The following is a 17,567-nucleotide window of genomic DNA, read 5'->3' on the forward strand; positions in this document are numbered from 1 at the left end:
CATCCATCATCCATCCATCATCCATCCATCATCCATTCATCCATCCATCCAATCTCCACATGTCCATCCAGCTACGTATCCCTGTCCTTCCCTGGGAACAGTGAAGTGCTAATTGGACTGTTGGGCTGAGTGATATCCAGGAACTTGAGGAGTGTCCAAAGAAAGCTGGATGGGGTGGACAAGAGTCAAAGGATGGTCAGCAGTGACCAGGTCATGGTGACAGTTGAGGAAATACCGGTGTCAGGAGACAGCCAGGTCATGGGGAGGGCTGGGGGAATCTGAACCAGGCCCATGGCTGCCCCTCCTGCAGCATGAGCAGGAGGTGGCTGGGCCAGAGCCAGACCCTTGTCCCAAGTTCCTGTAGGTGTGGAACAGCCTGCAGAAGATGAAGCTGGCAGAGGCAAGTGCCCAGCAGACATGGGTCAAAGCCAGCCCAGCAGAGCTCCCTGAGCCCTGCAACACACAGTAGGCCACCCCCACCCCCAGCACGTCCTGGCACTGGGAACAGCACCTGGCACTGCCATTCTGAGTGAGCTTGTGCTTGGGGGTGAGTACTGGAGCCTTGGTGTCCCTGTGCCACTGACAGCCAGGGTGCCAGGGCTGGAAGAAGCTGGTAATACCAGGACAGTGCCAGGGGTGATATGGGGGATGGAGGCAACATTCTCTATTGGCCTGCACCTGCCCTGGCTCCATGAACCAGGAAACAATCAAATAAAGTCTTTTATCTGTTTTTCTTGATGGAAATGGGACAGGGACAGGGATGGGGTGGCATTGCCTTGGGCTGACAGTGCATGGTGGGAATGGAGGGTGGTCACGGTGGCCCTGGCTCATTTTGCCAGTGGTGTCACCAGCCCAGCTGCAGATGGTGTCCATCCAAGGCCTTCAGACATCCCTTGTTGGCACAGAGCCTTCCTCACTCGTTCAGTCTCTCCCTCCTTTCTCCTCTGTCTTCTCCTGGTGTTTTTTTCCATTTCCACAGTAAACATGTTTCACCCCTGCCCTTTCCACCTGCAGTTGGAGTCTGCTGGGAGGGAGGAAGAGACACTGGTTTGAATAGGTCTCACACCAACAGCCCCAGGCTGACAGCACCACCCTGGGCACCAAGGCAGGGATCAGGCCATTGTTTTGGGGAACCTGCACTCCCCTCTCACAGACTGCTCCCTGCCTGCTCCCTGCCTGCTCCCTGCACCCCCTGCCTACATCCCCCTGCCTGCACTCGGCTTGTTCCCTGCCTTCTCACCACATCCTGTCTAGCCCCATTCAATGGGGATGAGACTCTTCCCCACCCTGTCAGGTGCAGCAATGCAGGATGTGCCCAGCTCCCTCCAGTCCAGCTCAGAGGGGCCACAGTGGCTGTGCTGTGCTGTGCCATGCCATGCATCATCGTCTCATGGCCTGGGAGAGCATTGGCACCATCCTGGCACAATGTTGGCACCATCCTGACTTTTTCCTGGCACCATCCTGGCACCATCCTGGCACTGTCCTGGCACTGTCCTGCTGTGCATGGACAGGGCAAGGATGGGGACAGTGGTCCTAGTGCTTGGCCCACACCTACACGGCACTAGGGATGGAGCCTCCAGCAAGCACCATGCTGGGCTGTGTTGGGCTGTGGTGCCCAACACAACAAACTGCACCACCCGCTGCTGTGATGTGCCAAGCCAAGCTGCGACACATCCATACCATAACATGCCATTCCACGCCAAATCACACGGTGCCATCCCGCACTGCACACTGCCGTGCCGTGCCACAGCACGCTGTACCAGGCTGAACCACACCAGACCATGCCCTACCATGTCAACACAAACCATACCACGGTAAAACATCCCATACCCTGCCATATCATGCCATGCCACAGTGAGCCACACCACTCTGTGCATCCTCATGTCGCCCACGCCATGCAATGCCGTGCTGTGCCATGCCGTGCTGTGCCGTGCAGTGCCATGCCGTGCTGTGCCGTGCCGTGCTGTGCCGTGCAGTGCCATGCCGTGCTGTGCCATGCCGTGCCATGCCATGCAGTGCCATGCAGTGCCATGCCGTGCTGTGCCGTGCCGTGCTGTGCCGTGCTGTGCCATGCCGTGCTGTGCCATGCCATGCCATGCAGTACCATGCCATGCAGTGCCATGCCATGCAGTGCCATGCCGTGCAGTGCCATGCCGTGCTATTCCATGCCATGCCATGCAGTGCCATGCCGTGCAGTGCCATGCAGTGCTATTCCATGCCATCCTATGCCATACCACACGGTGCCGTGCCGCACAGTGTCGGTCCAGCCCATGCAGTGCCGTGCAGTGCAGCCGCTGGAGAGCCGTCCGGCGGGCGGGGACTGGGGCAGGTGTTGCTCACCCTGCTCCTCCCTCCGCTCAAGCCCAGACCCGTCCGTGCCCCGGCGCAGCAGAGCCGGCGGCGGCGGCGGGCTCAGGTAAGGGATTCTCCCACCCCGCCGGGACCCCCGGGACCTCCGCCCTGCCTCTGGACACCCAGTGCGACGTGGAGCTGGTTGGGGAAACTGAGGCACGGCCAGGCGACGGCGCTGGAAAAGCGGTGTGAACCCTCTCCCCCCCGCCCCACTTTCACCCCGGCCCCTCTGCCCCACTTTCACCCCCTCCCCAAGAGTTTGGCGATCTTGGGGTGCTGGCGAGCCCCTTTTCCTAGGCCGGCGGTCGCACCCACTCCAGGATCCACCGCTAGCCCAGACGGAAAAGAAAGGAAAACTGGGAGAGGTGCCCAGCGAAACCAGCCGGGCGGGAGCCAGGGCCCCCCCCGCACCCCGACCACCTTTGACCCCTTCGAGGGTGTCACCCTCCCCCCGCTTTGCGTTGTCCACACCCTTTATTTGTGGTAGGACCTACAAGAAGGAAAAGCAAAGATAGCCCCGCGTCCCCCCCGCCGCCATCGCGGCACGCCCGGAGCGACACGGGGGGTTTTGGGGGTGCAGGGTGGGGGCGCCCATGGGTGCAGCCTGGCTGGGGGCGTGGGGTCGAGCTGTGTCCCCGCTGTTACCCGCAGGGTCCCGGCGCGGCATGGGGGAGGCAAGTGACATGGACAGCAGGATCATGCTGCACTCGGGTGAGAAGGGGGTTTGGGGGTGAGGGAGGTTTTGGGGTGCTCCTGTCGCCCATGGATGGTCTGATAGACGTGCCCCTCCTTCCCAGGCAGAGAACAGAGCACTTTGGTGCATGGGGACAGGCTGGGGACACACGAGCTGCCTGGAGAAAGCTTTAGGGAAATGAGGGGGTGGAGGAATGGAGGCTTCCCCTGCGTTTGGGGAGGCACCCCAAGTGCAGTGGGGGGGTACTCTGGACAGGATTTGACTCAGACAGGTTTGGCTTGGGATGGCTGAGTCAGACTGAAACCTTCCTCCTGTGCCCCCCCCAGGAGGGACGTCACTTGAATCTCGGGGGGGGGCTGAAGTACCCGTGGTGCTGCTGGAGGAATTTCATACATACCCTGTGTGCTTGGAGAACCCATGGGTGCTGCTGGGGGAGGGCTTCCTGAATACCCTGGGGGGGTTGGAACACCAGTGGGTGCTGCTGGGTGGGTGAAACAGGTGTTCCAGGGGACTCAGTACACCCATGGGTGCTGCTGGGAGGGTCATGGCTGCATTTTCCACCCGCTGTGGTGGAGGGAAAGTAAGGAAAGAAAGGGAGGCTGCGGGGTGGCCGCGGGATGGCACTGGCTGTGCCCATCCCTCCAGATGTCCATGTGTCTGTTCCAGGCCCTGACAGCCTGATGTCCCTCCCGAAGGAGCGGGTGCAGGCAGGGCGGCGGCAGCAGCAGGTGTTGGAGGCCCAGCTCGATGGCTGCATCCAGGAGCTGCGGCAGCTGTGCCTGCGTGAGGCGGTGAGCAGGACACAGGGACCCCCTGCCCGCCCTCACATGCTGCCATGGCTCTGCTCAGTGTCCCTGTGCTGTCCTCAGGAGCTGACAGGGACCCTGCCCTGTGAGTACCCCCTGAAAGCTGGTGAGAAGCCCCCCAAGGTCCGTCGAAGGGTCGGGGCTGCCTTCAAGCTGGATGAGATCGTCGTTCTTTGTGGGGTGGTGAGGCGGTCCCTGGGGTACAAAGGTGGTGGGGACCCCTCCCCTCCTCTTTTCCCTTCCCCTCCCCTTTTCCCCTCCCCTCCCGAAGCTTCCTGAGGGTCACCTGGGAATGGTGCCATCCCCATCCCATGGGTGGTGGCTGGGTACCAAGTGTAGGGGGGAATTTTCAAGCATGGTGTATGGTGCTGGGGTACTGAGATGCCCCAGTGAAGGGAGGTGTTTGAGTTCTGAATGCAATGTTTGGTGTTGGGGTGCCCAGGAAGTGGGACAAGGTAGGGTTCCAAGCATGATGGGTGGTGTTGGGGTGTCAGTGGGGTTATCATGGGGTCCTAAGCATCATGTGTGGAGTTGGGGTGCCAAGGTGATGGGTGTGGCGGGGTCCCAGGTGTATCAGGGTGCCAGAATTATGGGAGGAGGTGGGTTCCAAATGTTAAGGGTAGTGGTGGGGTCCTGAGCATAATGGATGGTGTTGGGTTCCAAGAGTGGTGCTGGGTGTTGGAGTCCCAGATGACATGCTGGGAGGGGTTGGGATCCCAAGTGCTGTGGGTGGTGTTGGGGTGTTAAGCATGATAAGGGGCTTGGGGGTGTCGAGGTGTATTTCTGAGCATGTCCCATGCCCCCAGGACCCTCTGGAACGGGAGCGGGCACTGCAGCTGCAGATTGCCGAAGCCTCCCGCCGGCTCTGCCGTGAGGAGAACATCGGCCGGCAGGTGCGGAAGAGGCGGCAGACAGCAGCACTCCGGGAGGAGCAGAAGCTGCGGGACCTGGAGCAGGTCCTGAGCCAGCGGCGGCTCCTGGCAGGGCAGCAGGACACCAGTGCTGCCAAGGGTGAGCCCCCCGAGCCCCGCAGATGGTGGGGTAATGCTGGAGAACAGGGAGGCAGAATAGGGTGCTGCTTGGTTGGGTGTCCCTGGGGAATGCACCCCAATTCCCCATTCTCTGTGAATGCGCCCCACAGGATGCAGCCCAGTCCTTCATCCCAAGTGCATGCACCCCTCTGGATGCACCCCAATATGCCATCAACAATACTTGCACCCCAGTTCCCATCCCTGGTGAATGCAGCTCCCTGGATGCACCCCAATTTCCCATTCCTGATGAATACACCCCCTGAATGCACCCCAACTTTCAGTCCCCTGTGAATACAACCCAGTTCTACACCCCCAATGAGTGTGCCCCCCCCCCCCCCAAATGCCCCCCAGCATACCATCCCTGGTGAATGCACCCCAATTCCCTATCCCTGCTGAATATGCCCCTGGAAGGCCATCCCTGATACATGCACCTCAATACACTCTCACTGTCAATGCACCCTGTTGAAGGTACCCCAGTACTTCATCTCTAGTGGTGGTACCCTTGTGAATGCACTCCAAAACTTTTCCCAGTGCATGCATCCCAACACACCATTCTTTGTGTATGTCCCCCCTTGAACACACCCCAAAACTTCATCCCCAGTGCATGTACCTCAATAAACCATTTCTGGCATATGTAGCCCCTGAATGCACCTCAAAACTCCATCCATAGTGCATGCACCCTGATAAACCATCCCCAGTGGCACCCCACTGAATCCACCCCAGGGCTTCACCTCTATAGATTGCACCCCCTTGAATGTACCCCAATGCTTCACCCTTGCCACTTGCACCCCATAACTATCCCAAATCACCCATCCTCAGTGCCTGCACCCAAAGAGGGGCAGGATGTGGCCCAGCTGCCATGTCCCCATCCCTGTGGTGGCCATCCAAAGGGGTCCCCATTCTCTCCATCCCTGTCCCCTCCAAGGACCAGGGCCGTGGTGGCGGCATCTCCTTCCCTGTTGGTGCCTCCAACCTGCCCATCCAGGGCAGGCTGGGAATTGCACGTGGCTCGGTAGAGCCGGCCCGGCCGGTACCGCTGCCATCCCAGAGCGTGTTGGGGCAGGTGGCGTGGGAGAGGGGAGCAGAGGCCCGCGGGGACGTGCTGGGTGGTGGCGGGGCCGTGGGAGCGCTTTGGCACCCGGAAGCGGCCGCGGCTCTGTTCTCACAGGGCCCTGCCCCACACAGCTCAGTGCCTCTGACGAGAGCACCGTGTCTGACACCGGCCTGCTGGAGGAGGGTGAGGGGCCTGTGGGGACCAGGGGGGACCCCTGGTATGTTCCCTCCATCTCAACCCTTCCTGTGGCTCCTCTATTCCTCCCCTTCCTGTGTCCTCTCCATCCCAGCCCCCCACATCTCCCCTCCATGCCAACCATCCAGCTGCTCCCTCAATCCCAACCCTCTCTTTGTGTCCCCTCCATCCCAACCCTCCATCTCTCCTGCAGAGGACAGAGAGCCATCAGAACCTGCCGCCCCACAGAGGTCCCCATCTCCCAAGGACCCCACAGAGGAGGAGGAGAAGGAGCTGGGGCTTCTGATGCCCCCCCCCAATCCCTGGCAGGAGGCCAGCCTGGACAGACCCTACGAGAGGGCCAAAAATCCCAGTATCAGCCCTGAGGATGGGGAAACCCAGCGCTCCCAATCCCGTCTTGGGTCCCTGATGGCTGCCCCTGCCAGCTCCTTGGCCCCCAGCAGCCCTGATTCCGCAGGATCCTCAGTGTCCAGGACAGGAGGCCCTCCCTACCAGTTTGTCCCCATCCGGACCCTGGTGCTGTGCCAGCAGGCAGGATCCAGTGCTCCCAGCACCCCAGAGCCATTGGGACGGCAGGGACAGACCCAGTCTCTGAGGTATGTCCTGAGCACGGGGAGGATAGACAAGGGCTTCTGCAAGGGAGGATGGAGATAATTCTGTGTGGATGATGGAGCTCCATCCATGGGAAGGAGGATGGGAATAACCCTGTGAAGATGATGGAGCTCAGCTCATATGGAGGATGTTGGAAATAATCCCATAGGAAGTATGGAGATAGTCCCACTGTCAGTAAGATGGAGCTAAACCCCTGGGGAGGAGGATGGAGATAGTCCCATGGAGAAGATAATAGAGAGAACACCAAGGAAAGTGTGGACCTAACTCTATGCAGAGGATGGAGAAAATCTTATGGGGAGGACAGACATAATCCCATGGGGAGGAGATGGAGCTAACCCCATGGAGATGATGGAACTCAGTCACTGGGAGGATAGAGATAATCCTATGGGGATGTAAGGGAAAACCCTGTGGGGAGGATGAATAGAAATGATTGGGAGGAGGTTGGAGATAATCCCATGGAGGGGATGGAAGTAACCCTATGAAAATGATGGAGGTCAGCCCCATGGGGAGGATGAACTAATCCCATGGGAAGAGGCTGGAGACTGCCCCACAGGGAAGCTGGAGCTAATCCCATGGGAGGAGGCTAGATGTCTCTCCACGGGGTGGTTGTGCCCCGCACCTATGGGTGCACCTTTCCCAGGGCTTGCCCTGGCTTTGGGGTGAGGGGGAGGGTCCTCCTGCAGCCACAGTGTCTTGCCTGCAGGGTGGAGCCATGCTGCCAGCCAGCTGAGCCACGGGGCCGCAGTGCTGCATCCCGCCGGCGCCCCACGTACTACACGGTCACTGTGCCCACCTCCTGCGTGCTGACCCCCAGCCCCGTGTGCCGCTCTGGCTCTGATGACAGCATCTCTGACCTCTCCAGCATCTCCCATGCCACCTCCCCGGGCAGCAGCAGCCCTGACGTGTCCTTTGCGGTTCCGCTGCCCCTTGCCAAGCCTGGTTATTACCCACGGGGTGCCCTCCAGCTCCTGCCGCCTGCTGGCCCCCTGACTTTCCTGTATGAGCAGGATCTGGCCCCGCTGCGGTACCAGCGTCTGGTGCCCTCACGTAGCCGCATTGTGCGCACACCCTCGCTCAAAGACTACGTGCCCACGGGAGCCCGGGGGCTCTCCAAGGCTGCTGTCACTGAGGAACTGAAGTCATGGCACCAACGTGCCCAGCTGAGGGGCTCCCGGCCCCACTCCCTCGACCGGCAAGGGACTTTCCAGAGAGCCCATGGTGGGACCACCAGGGACATGCCCATTGCTCATGGAGTCCTGTCGCTGGTTCAGGTAGGACACAGGGTCTGGCTGGGAGTGGTCATGTGGGAGAAGGGGGACCCCCTGAGCGCTGTCCTGCAGGTGACATGAGTTGTCACCCTGAGGTAGCCTAGGGACGTGTGGCTCTGGTGGGATCCCATGAGGATTTCTAGAGCAGGAGTGAAGTCCTGAGGGGGTCCATGGGGTCCTATAAGAGTTATTGGGACAGGACTGGGATCCCAGAAGGGACCCTGGGGCAGGACCGTGGTCTCAGGAGGGTTCTGAGGAGAGGATCAAGGTCCTTTAAGATTCTTTGGGGAAGGATCAGGACCCTCTGAGGGTCCTCTGAGCAGGTCCAAGGTCCCATAGGTTGAGTCTGGAGAGTCCCTGATAGTCCCTGGGGCAGGATCAGGGTCCTGAGTGGGTTCCCCGTGGGAAGATCAGGATCCTGAGGGAATCACGGGACGAATTCAGGTCCCAGAGGGGTTCCTGGGGCAGGACTGGGTTCCTGAGGAGGTCCAACAGCCAGGACCAGGGTCTTCTGTTCTTGGGAACAGAAGTGAGGTCTTTAAGGTCCTTTGGGCCAGGATGAGGACCTGCTGAGGGTCCCATGGACAGGTTTGCAGTCCTACATGGGTCCCAGGGACTGGGGTCCCATGTCAGTCTCTGGGATAAGGCCAGGACCTTAAGGGGGTCTCCGGAGCAGGACTGGGGTTCCATGTAGGTCCCTACTTTATCTTGAACATCCTGAGGGCAAGAACAGGATCCTGCAGGGGTTCCTGTGGCAGAACTGGGGTCCCACAGGAAAGACCAGAACCTTAAGGGGGTTACTGGGGCAAGACGGGTCCCACAAGAGTCCCATGGGAAGGACCAGGATTTCAAGGGGGTCCCTTGGGCAGGATCCATGTGGGTCCCTCCTGCCACACCCAGGTTCCCACAAGCAGGACTAATGTGAGTCCCTGCTGCAGCACTGGGGTGCCCTTGAGTGGGGAAGGATCCCTGCAGACATTTCAGTGGCCAGCTCTCCCTCTCCACCTGGGAGTCTCACTGGGACAAATGGATCCATAGCACAGCTGGGACACGCGGGGCGAGTGGGGATCTGGCCATGCCTGCACAACTCCCCCAGCCCAACCCCGGTGCTGGGATGTGCCCCCAGCGCTGCTCCCAAACAAGGTAGGGTGCCAACACCCACAGGGTCTTTGTCCCACCAGGGTCCCCCGGTGCAGGTGCTGCGACGCTCAGTACCCAGCCTGCCTGTGCAGGTCTATATGCCTGAGAACGGCGAGATTGTCACACAAGTGTGAGTGCCACACCCCCACCCCGGCGCGGGGGGGCACATCCTGGCTGGCCCAGGGACGGCAGGGACGTCTCATGCTTCCCCAGCCCGGCGTGGGGGCACAGGAGGGAGCCACGGTGGGATGGCAGGGGCTGGCCCCCACTTCGTGTTCCCTCAGTGGCACTGCAATGCTGATAGGGACACTGTGACCCCGAGTGCTTATGGTGACCTTGATGTCACCACGACCCTGAATTTAAGGCTCTGGTCTTTAATAAAGGTGTTTTTTGGGATATGTCACTCTCGGGATGTGTCACTTGCATGTCCTCTCTGAGCTCTCATATCCCTGGGTCCAGTTGGCATTGCCAGGATGTGACTTGGAGGATTTGGGGTCTAGCTGTGCTCAGGGCAGTAATGGGGTGATCACAGTGCCAAGAGGGTGTCCCAGATCCAGCTGTGCACCCCTGGTACCCAGTGACCCAAGCTGGGAAAGGGGCAAGGAGTAGAAGGGAAAGATGGAATGGAGGTGAGGGGTGCAGGAGGGTGGGAATGAAGGGTGCAGGGCAGGGGTGCAGGGATGGGTGAAAGGATGGGGTGCAGGGGGAGGGAAATAAGATGTTCAGGGAAGGGATGGGGCTGGAGAAAGGGTGCTGTGAACCAAAGTGGTGGGGTGCAGGGAAGGGATGGGGTACAAGGCAGGCAAATGAGGAGTGCAGAGGTGGGATGAAGTGGGAGAAGGGGTGCTGGGAGGGGAAATGATGGGGAGCAGGGGGTAGGGAAGGGGTTGGATGTGGGGGATGGGGTGCGGGGAGTGGTGCAAGGATAATGGGAAGGATGGGGTGCAGGAAGAGGGGAAATACGGGTTGCCGGGTGGGTACAGTGGTGGCATGCAGTGCCAGAGAAGCTACTCCGGCCCCCGCATCCTCTCCCGGCCCTGCCAGTGCCCGGGGCCGGCGGCGCCGCTCCTCCCGGTGGGGGCGGGCGGGGGCCGGTGGCTGCGGCGGGAGGCGGCGTCGGGGTGGGGGCGGGAGAGGGGGGCACACCGGGCAGGAACCGAGCTCCGCCGGGCTGCGGCGTCACTGCGGGCCTGCGCCGGCTCCGCACCGGCACCGGGAGACACCGGCAGAGGGAGCAGCCCCGCGGCACCAGGACCGGACGGCCACGGGAGCGGCCACGGGAGCGGCCCCGGTCCCGGTGCCGCCGCGCAGCCGCCGCCCCTGTCCCGGGCAGCGCTGAGCGGGGACACCGGGCCCGGCCCAGGGATGGGGCCCGGCGGCCCTGGGAGCGGCTGGCCCCTGGCTGGGACCCTGCTAGTGGCCGTGGCCGCCTCGATGGGTAAGAGACATACGGGGACCGGGGAGGGCCGGGGGGTCCGGTGCCACCCTGCGACTGGACACGGTGCCACCATCCGTTGACACGGGGATTCCACCGGGTGGGACGTGGTGCCACGAGCCGTGACTGTGAGTCGTGCCACACACGGTCCCTTTGACCGGGGGGGGTTGCTTGCAACAAAGCGTCCCCCTGGGCACTGTGTCCACGTCTCCCAAACCCGCCTCCCATTTTCCGCTTTCGGGATGTCCCCGGTAGCCGCTGACCCCCGGGAAGAGCAGGCATAGAGCCGATGGCTAACCGAGCCGGGATGCCCAACCCCGGCTCATCTGGGGGCTTCCCATGCCCGAACCCTGTTCCTCAGCTTCCCCGCTTGTCCCTGAGCTGCTGTGGTGCCGTTTTGGGATGTGTGAATAATGCCATGTGAGACTGCCGCAAAGCCCATTTCCGCGGCTCCCCGCCCGCTGCCCCGGCGCCTCCGGCCGCCCCCGGGCCTCGGCCCGCGGCTATTTCTGGGAAAACAGGTGGCTTCGGCCAGAAATAGAGCAGGAAGTGTTACTGCAACACGCGGAAGGCGGGGGGAGCTGGAAGAATCTGGAGGGGTCGGAAAGCTGGGTGGGATGGAGAGTGGTGTCGGGGTCCATAGGGGCAGGGCTTAGAAGGAAGTAGGACGGGATGGAGCAGGATATGGGGGTACACAGGGGCAGGATTGAGCAGGGATTTAAGGTATATGGGGCAGGATGGAACAGGGTATGGGGCATTTGGGGCTGGGTATGAGGGACAGGGGGACAGGAAGGAGCAGAGTATTTGGGGGTGTATAGGGGCATACTTTGGGGGTCCATGGAACAGGATGGACTGGGGTACAAGCGAATAGGACACACTGGGCTACAGGCTGTGCTCATGTGGGGGATGAAGGGCATGGGGTGCTGCTGATGCCCCCAAGGGTGGTGATGGCCAGGTGCTCCAAGGCCCCGGTGATGGGTGGCTGTCCACAGTGGCCGGGGGTGAAGACTGCCTGTGGTACGTGGACAGAAACGGGTCATGGCACCCCGGCTTCGACTGTGAGTTCTTCACCTTCTGCTGCGGCACGTGCCACCAGCGGTACTGCTGCCGAGACCCTCTGCGCCTGCTCACCGAGCGCCAGCAGCGCCACTGTCTTGCCTTCAGGTGCCACAGCCAGGGCTGTTGGGGCTGGGGTTCCCCTGGGCAGGCTGGGTGCTGGGACCGGGTGCTGGGCACTAGTACTGGGTGCTGGTGATGGGCAGCTGTACTGGGTGCTGGTCATTGTGTGCTATGCACTGGGCAGTGATGCTGGGCACTGGTATTGGGTGCTGGGCTGTGGTACTGGGGGTGGGACATTGGTACTGAGCAGTGGCACTGGGTGCTGGATGCTGGGTGCTCTGCACTGGTACTTGGCAGGGGAACTGGGTGTTGGGCACCAGGCACTGTTACTGGATGCTGAATGCAGGTGCTGTGCACTGGTTCTGAGCACTGGGAAGTGGTCCTGGGCAGTGCTACAGGGTTGCCAAGCTGTTGACTCTGGGTGCTGGACACTAAAAATGGGTGCTGGGCATTGAGTGCTGGGTACTGGGCACCGGGCAGTGGTGCTGGGTGTTGGATACTGGTACTGGGCTGTTAGGCTCTGGGCACTGGTACTGGGCATTGGAGCTTTGGAGTGGGTGCTGGGCATTGCTGTTGGGTGCTGTGCACTTTGTACTGGGTGCTGGGCTCTTGGTATTGGTACTGGGTGCTGGTATTGGGTTCTGGGTGCTGGATACTGGGACTGGACACTGGATGCTGTGCACTGATACTGAGCACTGCACAGTGGGGATGGATGCTGTGGATTGGTCACTGGTACTGGGTGCTGGACACTGGCACTGAAAACTTGCACTGGGCAGTGCTGGGCACTGGTTACTGCTATTATATATATTGGGCAGTGGTCACCGGTACTGGGTGCTGACAGCAGTGCTGGACAGCGTCACTGGGCATTGGTTCTGGGCACTGGGCAGTGGCACTGGGTACTGGGAAGTGGCACTGGGTATTGGGCAGTATCAGTGGCTGCTGGCTGGGGGTATGTGCCACGGATGCCCCCCAAGCCCTGCTCCCCACAGCCCCAAGACCATCGCGGGCATCGCCTCAGCCGTGGTGCTTTTCATCGCCATCGTCACCACCATCGTCTGCTGCTTCATGTGCTCCTGCTGCTACTTGTACCAGCGCCGGCAGCACTCCCGCACCCCCCTACAAGGTGTGGGGCTGGGGGGGCAGGGATGAGGGTGCAGGAGGAGGAGGGGGGTTCAGGAGGGTCCTGTAGGAAAAAGGGTTGGAGCAGGGTAGAGGGGCCTTGAGGAATTCAGGGGGGATGGGGGTCTGGTGGGGGGCTGTAGGGATGGGGGATGCAGGGATGGGGGTGTGCAGGAGGAGGGGATCAAGAGGATCCTGCAGGTAAGGAGGTGCAGGGTTAAGAGGAGCTGGGGGAATGGGAGGGTGCAGGAATGGGGGACACACGGATGGGGGGTGCAGGAGGAGGTTCAGTGCATGATGGAGCTGTAGGTACAGGGTGGGGGATTGGGAGAGCCTGGACAGAGGCCTGTGGGAGTTGGGGTGTGTGGGTGGGCTATAGGGATGGGGGGTGCAGGAGGGTCCTGTAGGGACAGAGTGGAGGGGTTTGGGAAGAGGCGAGGCAGGGAGGCCTGGAGGAATGCAGGGTGGAGAGGAGTGGCTGCAGGAGGGTTCTTGAGGTACAAGATGATGGGATTTTGAGGGGGCCTCAAGGAAAGCAGAGAGGACTCGGGGTGGAAAGGGGGAAGTTTCAGGGATGGGGGTTTACAGCATCCTGTAGGTACAGGGTGAAGGGGTCTGGGGGGGGCTGGAGATGTGCAGGGGTTTTGGGGTGCAAGGAGGAAGCTGATGGGATGAGAGGGAGCAGAGGAGTCCTATAGGTGTAGGGTGTGGGGGATGGTAGGGGAGGGAAGGAGAAAGGGGGGCTGCTGGAATGCAGGGGGGCATCGGGAGGGTGAGGGTGTGGACTGCAGGGATGGAGGTGTAGGAGGCAGGGTAGGGTACAGGGATGGGGGGAGCAGGAGAGGTCCTGGGGTACAGGGTGGAGGGGTTGGCGGGGGTGGGGTGGTGGGACCTGAAGGGGTGCTGGGGGAAAATTGGGCACTAGGGTGGGGGCTGTGGATAACACCCCGGCACCCACCACCCCGAGGGCCGCTGCCACCCTTGGGCACCATTCCTGTCCCTGTGCCGGGGTGCTGCAGACCTCCCCAATCTCTTCTGCAGGCCCGGAAATCCCCCTGTCCAGCTACCCCCCCGCAGCTCCCCCAGCTCCCTTCCCCATGGACCCCAAAGCCAGCCCTATGCCTCCCCAGCCTGGTTTCACCCCCATGTACCCTACACCCGGCTCTGCCGCCCCGTACCCCATGTACCCCTCCGGCCCCCCTGTCTACAACCCCACAGGTGAGCACCTTGGGGGGGAACGGGGACCCTTCCTATTCCCCAGGGGGCCCGGTGGCCTGGTAACACCCCCTCTGCTCCCCCCGCAGCACCACCACCCTACGTTCCGGCACAGCCCAGCTACCCCGGAGCATAAACCCCCGCGGGGACCCCCGCACCCGCCGCCGGCCAGCGGGGCCAGGCTGGGGACCCCTGGGACCCCCGCTGGCGCTGGGGGACTGCCCCAGCTGGCGCTGGATCGGGCTCTTCCCGGCCATCCTGGGGTGATCCGGTGCCAACAGAACAGGGCGGCCCTTGTGCCGCACACTGGGTCCTTTGTGGGTGCCTTCTCCCCCGGCTCTGGGTGCCAGCGGCCCCGAGCACCCGCCGGGGGGGTCCGGGGGGGTCCCCCGAGGGCCGTGCACGGCTGTCTCCCTGCACGCCCACCCCCGGATTCACGCCCTGCTCTTCTTCCCCCGGGACTGGCATTAAACCACGTCTTCTGCCCACAGCCTGGTGTCGTCTCGGTGACTCCAACAGGGAAAGAACGGCCCCAACCCCCTTCCCGCGAACTGTAACACGGGGGAACATGAATCCTGCCCTCTCCCTTCTGCTCCCGAGGCTTCTCCATCCCTAAATTGTGTCGGGACGGGTAATTCCCACCGTATCAGCCATTTGGATGAGCCAGCCTGGAGTGCTGCTGCCCACCCAGCCCCCTTCACTCAAAACGGGGGCGTCAAATCACCCCTGCAATCTTTCGGGTGAGAAAACAGCAAATTCAGCACCAGGATTGGGACTGTGAGCACTTGAACAATTCCTCTGTCCACGTCCCCTCCCCTGGACAGGAATAAGGGAAGGGTGGGTGGGTGGTGTGTCACTCCGATGGTTGTTCCTGGTGGGATTCATCCCCCCCCCCAGGATCATTGTCTAAATCTGGGACCAGAGTCGATCTGTCCAGGAGAAAAGCCAGGCAGAGCTGCCTGGAAGGACAAACCCCTGTCCCATCTCCCAGGCCCCTGCATCCCATCGCCCCCAAAACCCTCTGAGACGCCCGGGGTGGGGGGAGCCGTGGGGGTACAGCTCTGAGTTTTATTGAAGTGGGGTGGACAGGAAAAGAAATAAAAATAATAATAAAAGCAGCGAGGTGGGTTCTGGGGGGAGGGGTAGGGGGGGTGCGTACACAGCCAGCTGCGTGGGGGGCTCAGGATTTGGGGACCCCCCGCTCCCGGAGGTAGAGGTCACGGATCTCGGCCAGGCTGCGACTGAGCATACCCAGTGCCTGGGCGATGGTGCGCAGCACTGCCGTGGTCTCCCGACAGCTCTCGGCGTACTCCCGGCGGAACGCCTGCATCTCCTGCACCAGCCGCTCATGAGACTGCACGAGGCTGGGCTGGGGGCACTCGGGGGTCCCGTCCAGCCCCGCCGGCCCGGGGGGCCCCGCCTCCCCCGCGCAGTGACTGAGCTGTTCGGCCTCCTGCTCCAACAGCAGACTCGGGAAGTCGGAGCCCAGCGGTTCCTGCTGCCCGCTCAGATCGCCGAGGGAGAGTTCGGAGGGCGCGGGGCGAGGGGGGTTCCGGCTCCAGCCCTCGCACAGCTCGCTGGGCGGGCAGATGCCGGTGCGGGGCAGCCGGCAGTCTGAGCCGCGGCCGGGAATGCCGTCAGCAGCGGGGCTGTGGAAGGGCTCAGTCTTCACCTCTACAGGCTCCTCCTTCACCGGCTCCTCCTTGGCACCTGTGGGAGGCACGGGGAGCACAGGGCATCTGCAGGAATCTCCCGTGTCCCCAGTGCCCCAAGGACCAAGTGACAGACTCTCGTCTCCATCCCTGTGCTCCCACATCCCCTCTCCTGCACCCAGTCCTGGTTCCAGCTATACATATCTCCACAGTCCCGTGTCCCTCATGATGGTTTGACCCCATCCCGTGTCCCTTGTCCCTCCCCTGTTCCCAGTACTCCCATACCCCTTTCCTTAATGTGGTGGCTCCATGTGCCTGCATGGTCCTGGTACCCCCATGCCCTTGTCCTAATCCACACATATCTCTGTCCTGAATGCAGTGTCTCTATGTCCCTGTTTATGTCCCACTTCTCACTGCACGAACCCCCACGGCCCTGTTCTGGTCCCAGTACTGGCATGTTCCTTATCTGTGTCCTGGTCCTGCCCCATGTCACAGTCGCAATCCCACCATGTCTTTGCCCTGTTCCCAGCCCCTTCTTATCCCTATCCAGGTCCCAGTATCCCCCTTTTGTCCTTTGTCCTTTGGTCCCTGTCTTAATTCCAGTCACCCATATCCTTGTCCTGATCCTGGTACCCTTATGGCCTGGTCCAGGTGCCCCTGTTATTATCCCCGTCTCCTGTGTCCCTGTCCTGATGCTCCCACATCCCTGTCACCTGTGTCCCTGTCCCAATACTACATGTTCCTATCCCTTTGCCCTGACTTTATGTTCCCTCTGTGTCCCTGTCCCACTGTTCCTGCCCCAGTCCCCGCATGCACCTGTCCTGGTCCCAGCGATCTGTTTCAGTCTCAGTTCTCTTGCATCCCACTCCCAGTGCCCCATGTCTGTGTCCTGGACCCCTACATCCTGGTCACAGTATCCTCACATCACTATTCTGGTCTCCTGTATCCTGATCCCCTCACATCCTGGTCCTGGTCTCCTGTGTCCCCATTCCTCCCACCCTCTCCCAATCCCGGTGGCCCTGTGTCTGTGTTTTGGTTTCCCATGTCCATGTCCTGGTCCTGCACATCCTGGTCCTGGCGCTTGTCTCTCTTCACCCTTTTCCTCCATGTATCTGTCCTGGTCCCAGTGTCCCCATGTACCTGTCGCTTATCTCCACTTCCTATACCCATTTCTCCATGTCCCATTCCACCTCATCCGTGGCCCCTTTTTGGTCCCCCAAGTCCCATCCCGGTCCTCCAGCAAGTCCCTGCCCCTGTCTCCCATGTCCGTATCCTGCTTCTTCACGTCCCTGTCCCACCATACACCTGTCCCAGTCCCAGCGCCCGTGTCTGTGCGCCGGTCCCCCAGCACTCCCGTGACCCTGCCCCGTTCTCCCGTGTCCTAGTCCCGGTCCCGCTCCCATGCCCGTGTCCCGGTTCTCCCCCAGGCTCACCGTGCTGTGCCGAGCCCTGGACGCTGCGCATTGCAGGATCGGCTCCGGCGGCGCCGCGGGGACCCCAGGCGGGGACGGGGGCGGGCCCTGGGTCGGGCTCGGCCGCGCCGTTCCCGCTGCTCCCGTTATTCCCGGTGCTCCCGTTCCTGGCGGCGGCCCTGCCGGCCGGGCCCTGCCGCTCCAGCCGGTGCCGGCTGATCTTGTCCCCGGCGCGGCGGCGGAGCCCCCGCCAGCGGTTCTTCACCTCGCCGATGTCGCGCTGGTGGCGGCCGGCGGCGTTCACTTTGTGCGTGATCCGCCACCAGATCTTCTGCTTCTCGTACGCGTTGACGGTACCGGCGGCGGCGCCGAACAGCAGCGGCTCGTACCGGAGCACTTCGCTCATCAGCACCTCAAGCTCCTGCAGCGTGAAGTTCGGCTTCCGCTTCAGCAGCCCCCGCCG

The 17,567-nt window shown here is 61.9% G+C and overlaps 3 protein-coding genes across 3 annotated transcripts; 2 read left to right on the forward strand and 1 right to left on the reverse strand.

The window, feature by feature from the left end:
- The first annotated feature begins 2,357 nt into the window (after window positions 1-2,357).
- Window positions 2,358-9,539, forward strand: INAVA (innate immunity activator). Its single transcript, XM_015650394.2, has 8 exons — window positions 2,358-2,538; window positions 3,004-3,063; window positions 3,713-3,837; window positions 3,916-4,035; window positions 4,659-4,863; window positions 6,326-6,728; window positions 7,448-8,015; window positions 9,194-9,539. Exons 2-8 carry the CDS (start codon window positions 3,018-3,020, stop codon window positions 9,284-9,286), a joined length of 1,560 nt encoding a protein of 519 aa, XP_015505880.1. The 5' UTR covers window positions 2,358-2,538; window positions 3,004-3,017; the 3' UTR covers window positions 9,287-9,539.
- A 779-nt stretch (window positions 9,540-10,318) lies between these two features.
- On the forward strand, window positions 10,319-14,530 carry SHISA4 (shisa family member 4). Its single transcript, XM_015650945.3, has 5 exons — window positions 10,319-10,590; window positions 11,580-11,751; window positions 12,696-12,829; window positions 13,867-14,043; window positions 14,130-14,530. Exons 1-5 carry the CDS (start codon window positions 10,518-10,520, stop codon window positions 14,174-14,176), a joined length of 603 nt encoding a protein of 200 aa, XP_015506431.1. The 5' UTR covers window positions 10,319-10,517; the 3' UTR covers window positions 14,177-14,530.
- A 545-nt stretch (window positions 14,531-15,075) lies between these two features.
- Window positions 15,076-17,561, reverse strand: LOC107215026 (collagen alpha-1(I) chain-like). The gene is made up of 2 exons (XM_015650946.2): window positions 17,126-17,561; window positions 15,076-15,750 (listed from the first exon to the last, which is right to left on the reverse strand). Exons 1-2 carry the CDS (start codon window positions 17,508-17,510, stop codon window positions 15,221-15,223), a joined length of 915 nt encoding a protein of 304 aa, XP_015506432.2. The 5' UTR covers window positions 17,511-17,561; the 3' UTR covers window positions 15,076-15,220.
- Window positions 17,562-17,567: the final 6 nt, after the last annotated feature.

The sequence above is a fragment of the Parus major genome, chromosome 26, assembly GCF_001522545.3.
Source record: "Parus major isolate Abel chromosome 26, Parus_major1.1, whole genome shotgun sequence".
Lineage (NCBI taxonomy): Eukaryota > Metazoa > Chordata > Aves > Passeriformes > Paridae > Parus > Parus major.

Coding starts and splice junctions, on each gene's coding strand:
- SHISA4 (XM_015650945.3), top strand. CDS start 10,518: ATGGGGCCCGGCGGCCCTGGGAGCGGCTGGCCCCTGGCTGGGACCCTG. Junction 10,591..11,579: donor GGCCGTGGCCGCCTCGATGG/GTAAGAGACATA, acceptor GGCTGTCCACAG/TGGCCGGGGGTGAAGACTGC. Junction 11,752..12,695: donor CGCCACTGTCTTGCCTTCAG/GTGCCACAGCCA, acceptor TGCTCCCCACAG/CCCCAAGACCATCGCGGGCA.
- INAVA (XM_015650394.2), top strand. CDS start 3,018: ATGGGGGAGGCAAGTGACATGGACAGCAGGATCATGCTGCACTCGG. Junction 3,064..3,712: donor CAGGATCATGCTGCACTCGG/GTGAGAAGGGGG, acceptor TGTCTGTTCCAG/GCCCTGACAGCCTGATGTCC. Junction 8,016..9,193: donor GAGTCCTGTCGCTGGTTCAG/GTAGGACACAGG, acceptor TTGTCCCACCAG/GGTCCCCCGGTGCAGGTGCT.
- LOC107215026 (XM_015650946.2), bottom strand. CDS start 17,510: ATGAGCGAAGTGCTCCGGTACGAGCCGCTGCTGTTCGGCGCCGCCGCC. Junction 15,751..17,125: donor CCAGGGCTCGGCACAGCACG/GTGAGCCTGGGG, acceptor TGCCTCCCACAG/GTGCCAAGGAGGAGCCGGTG.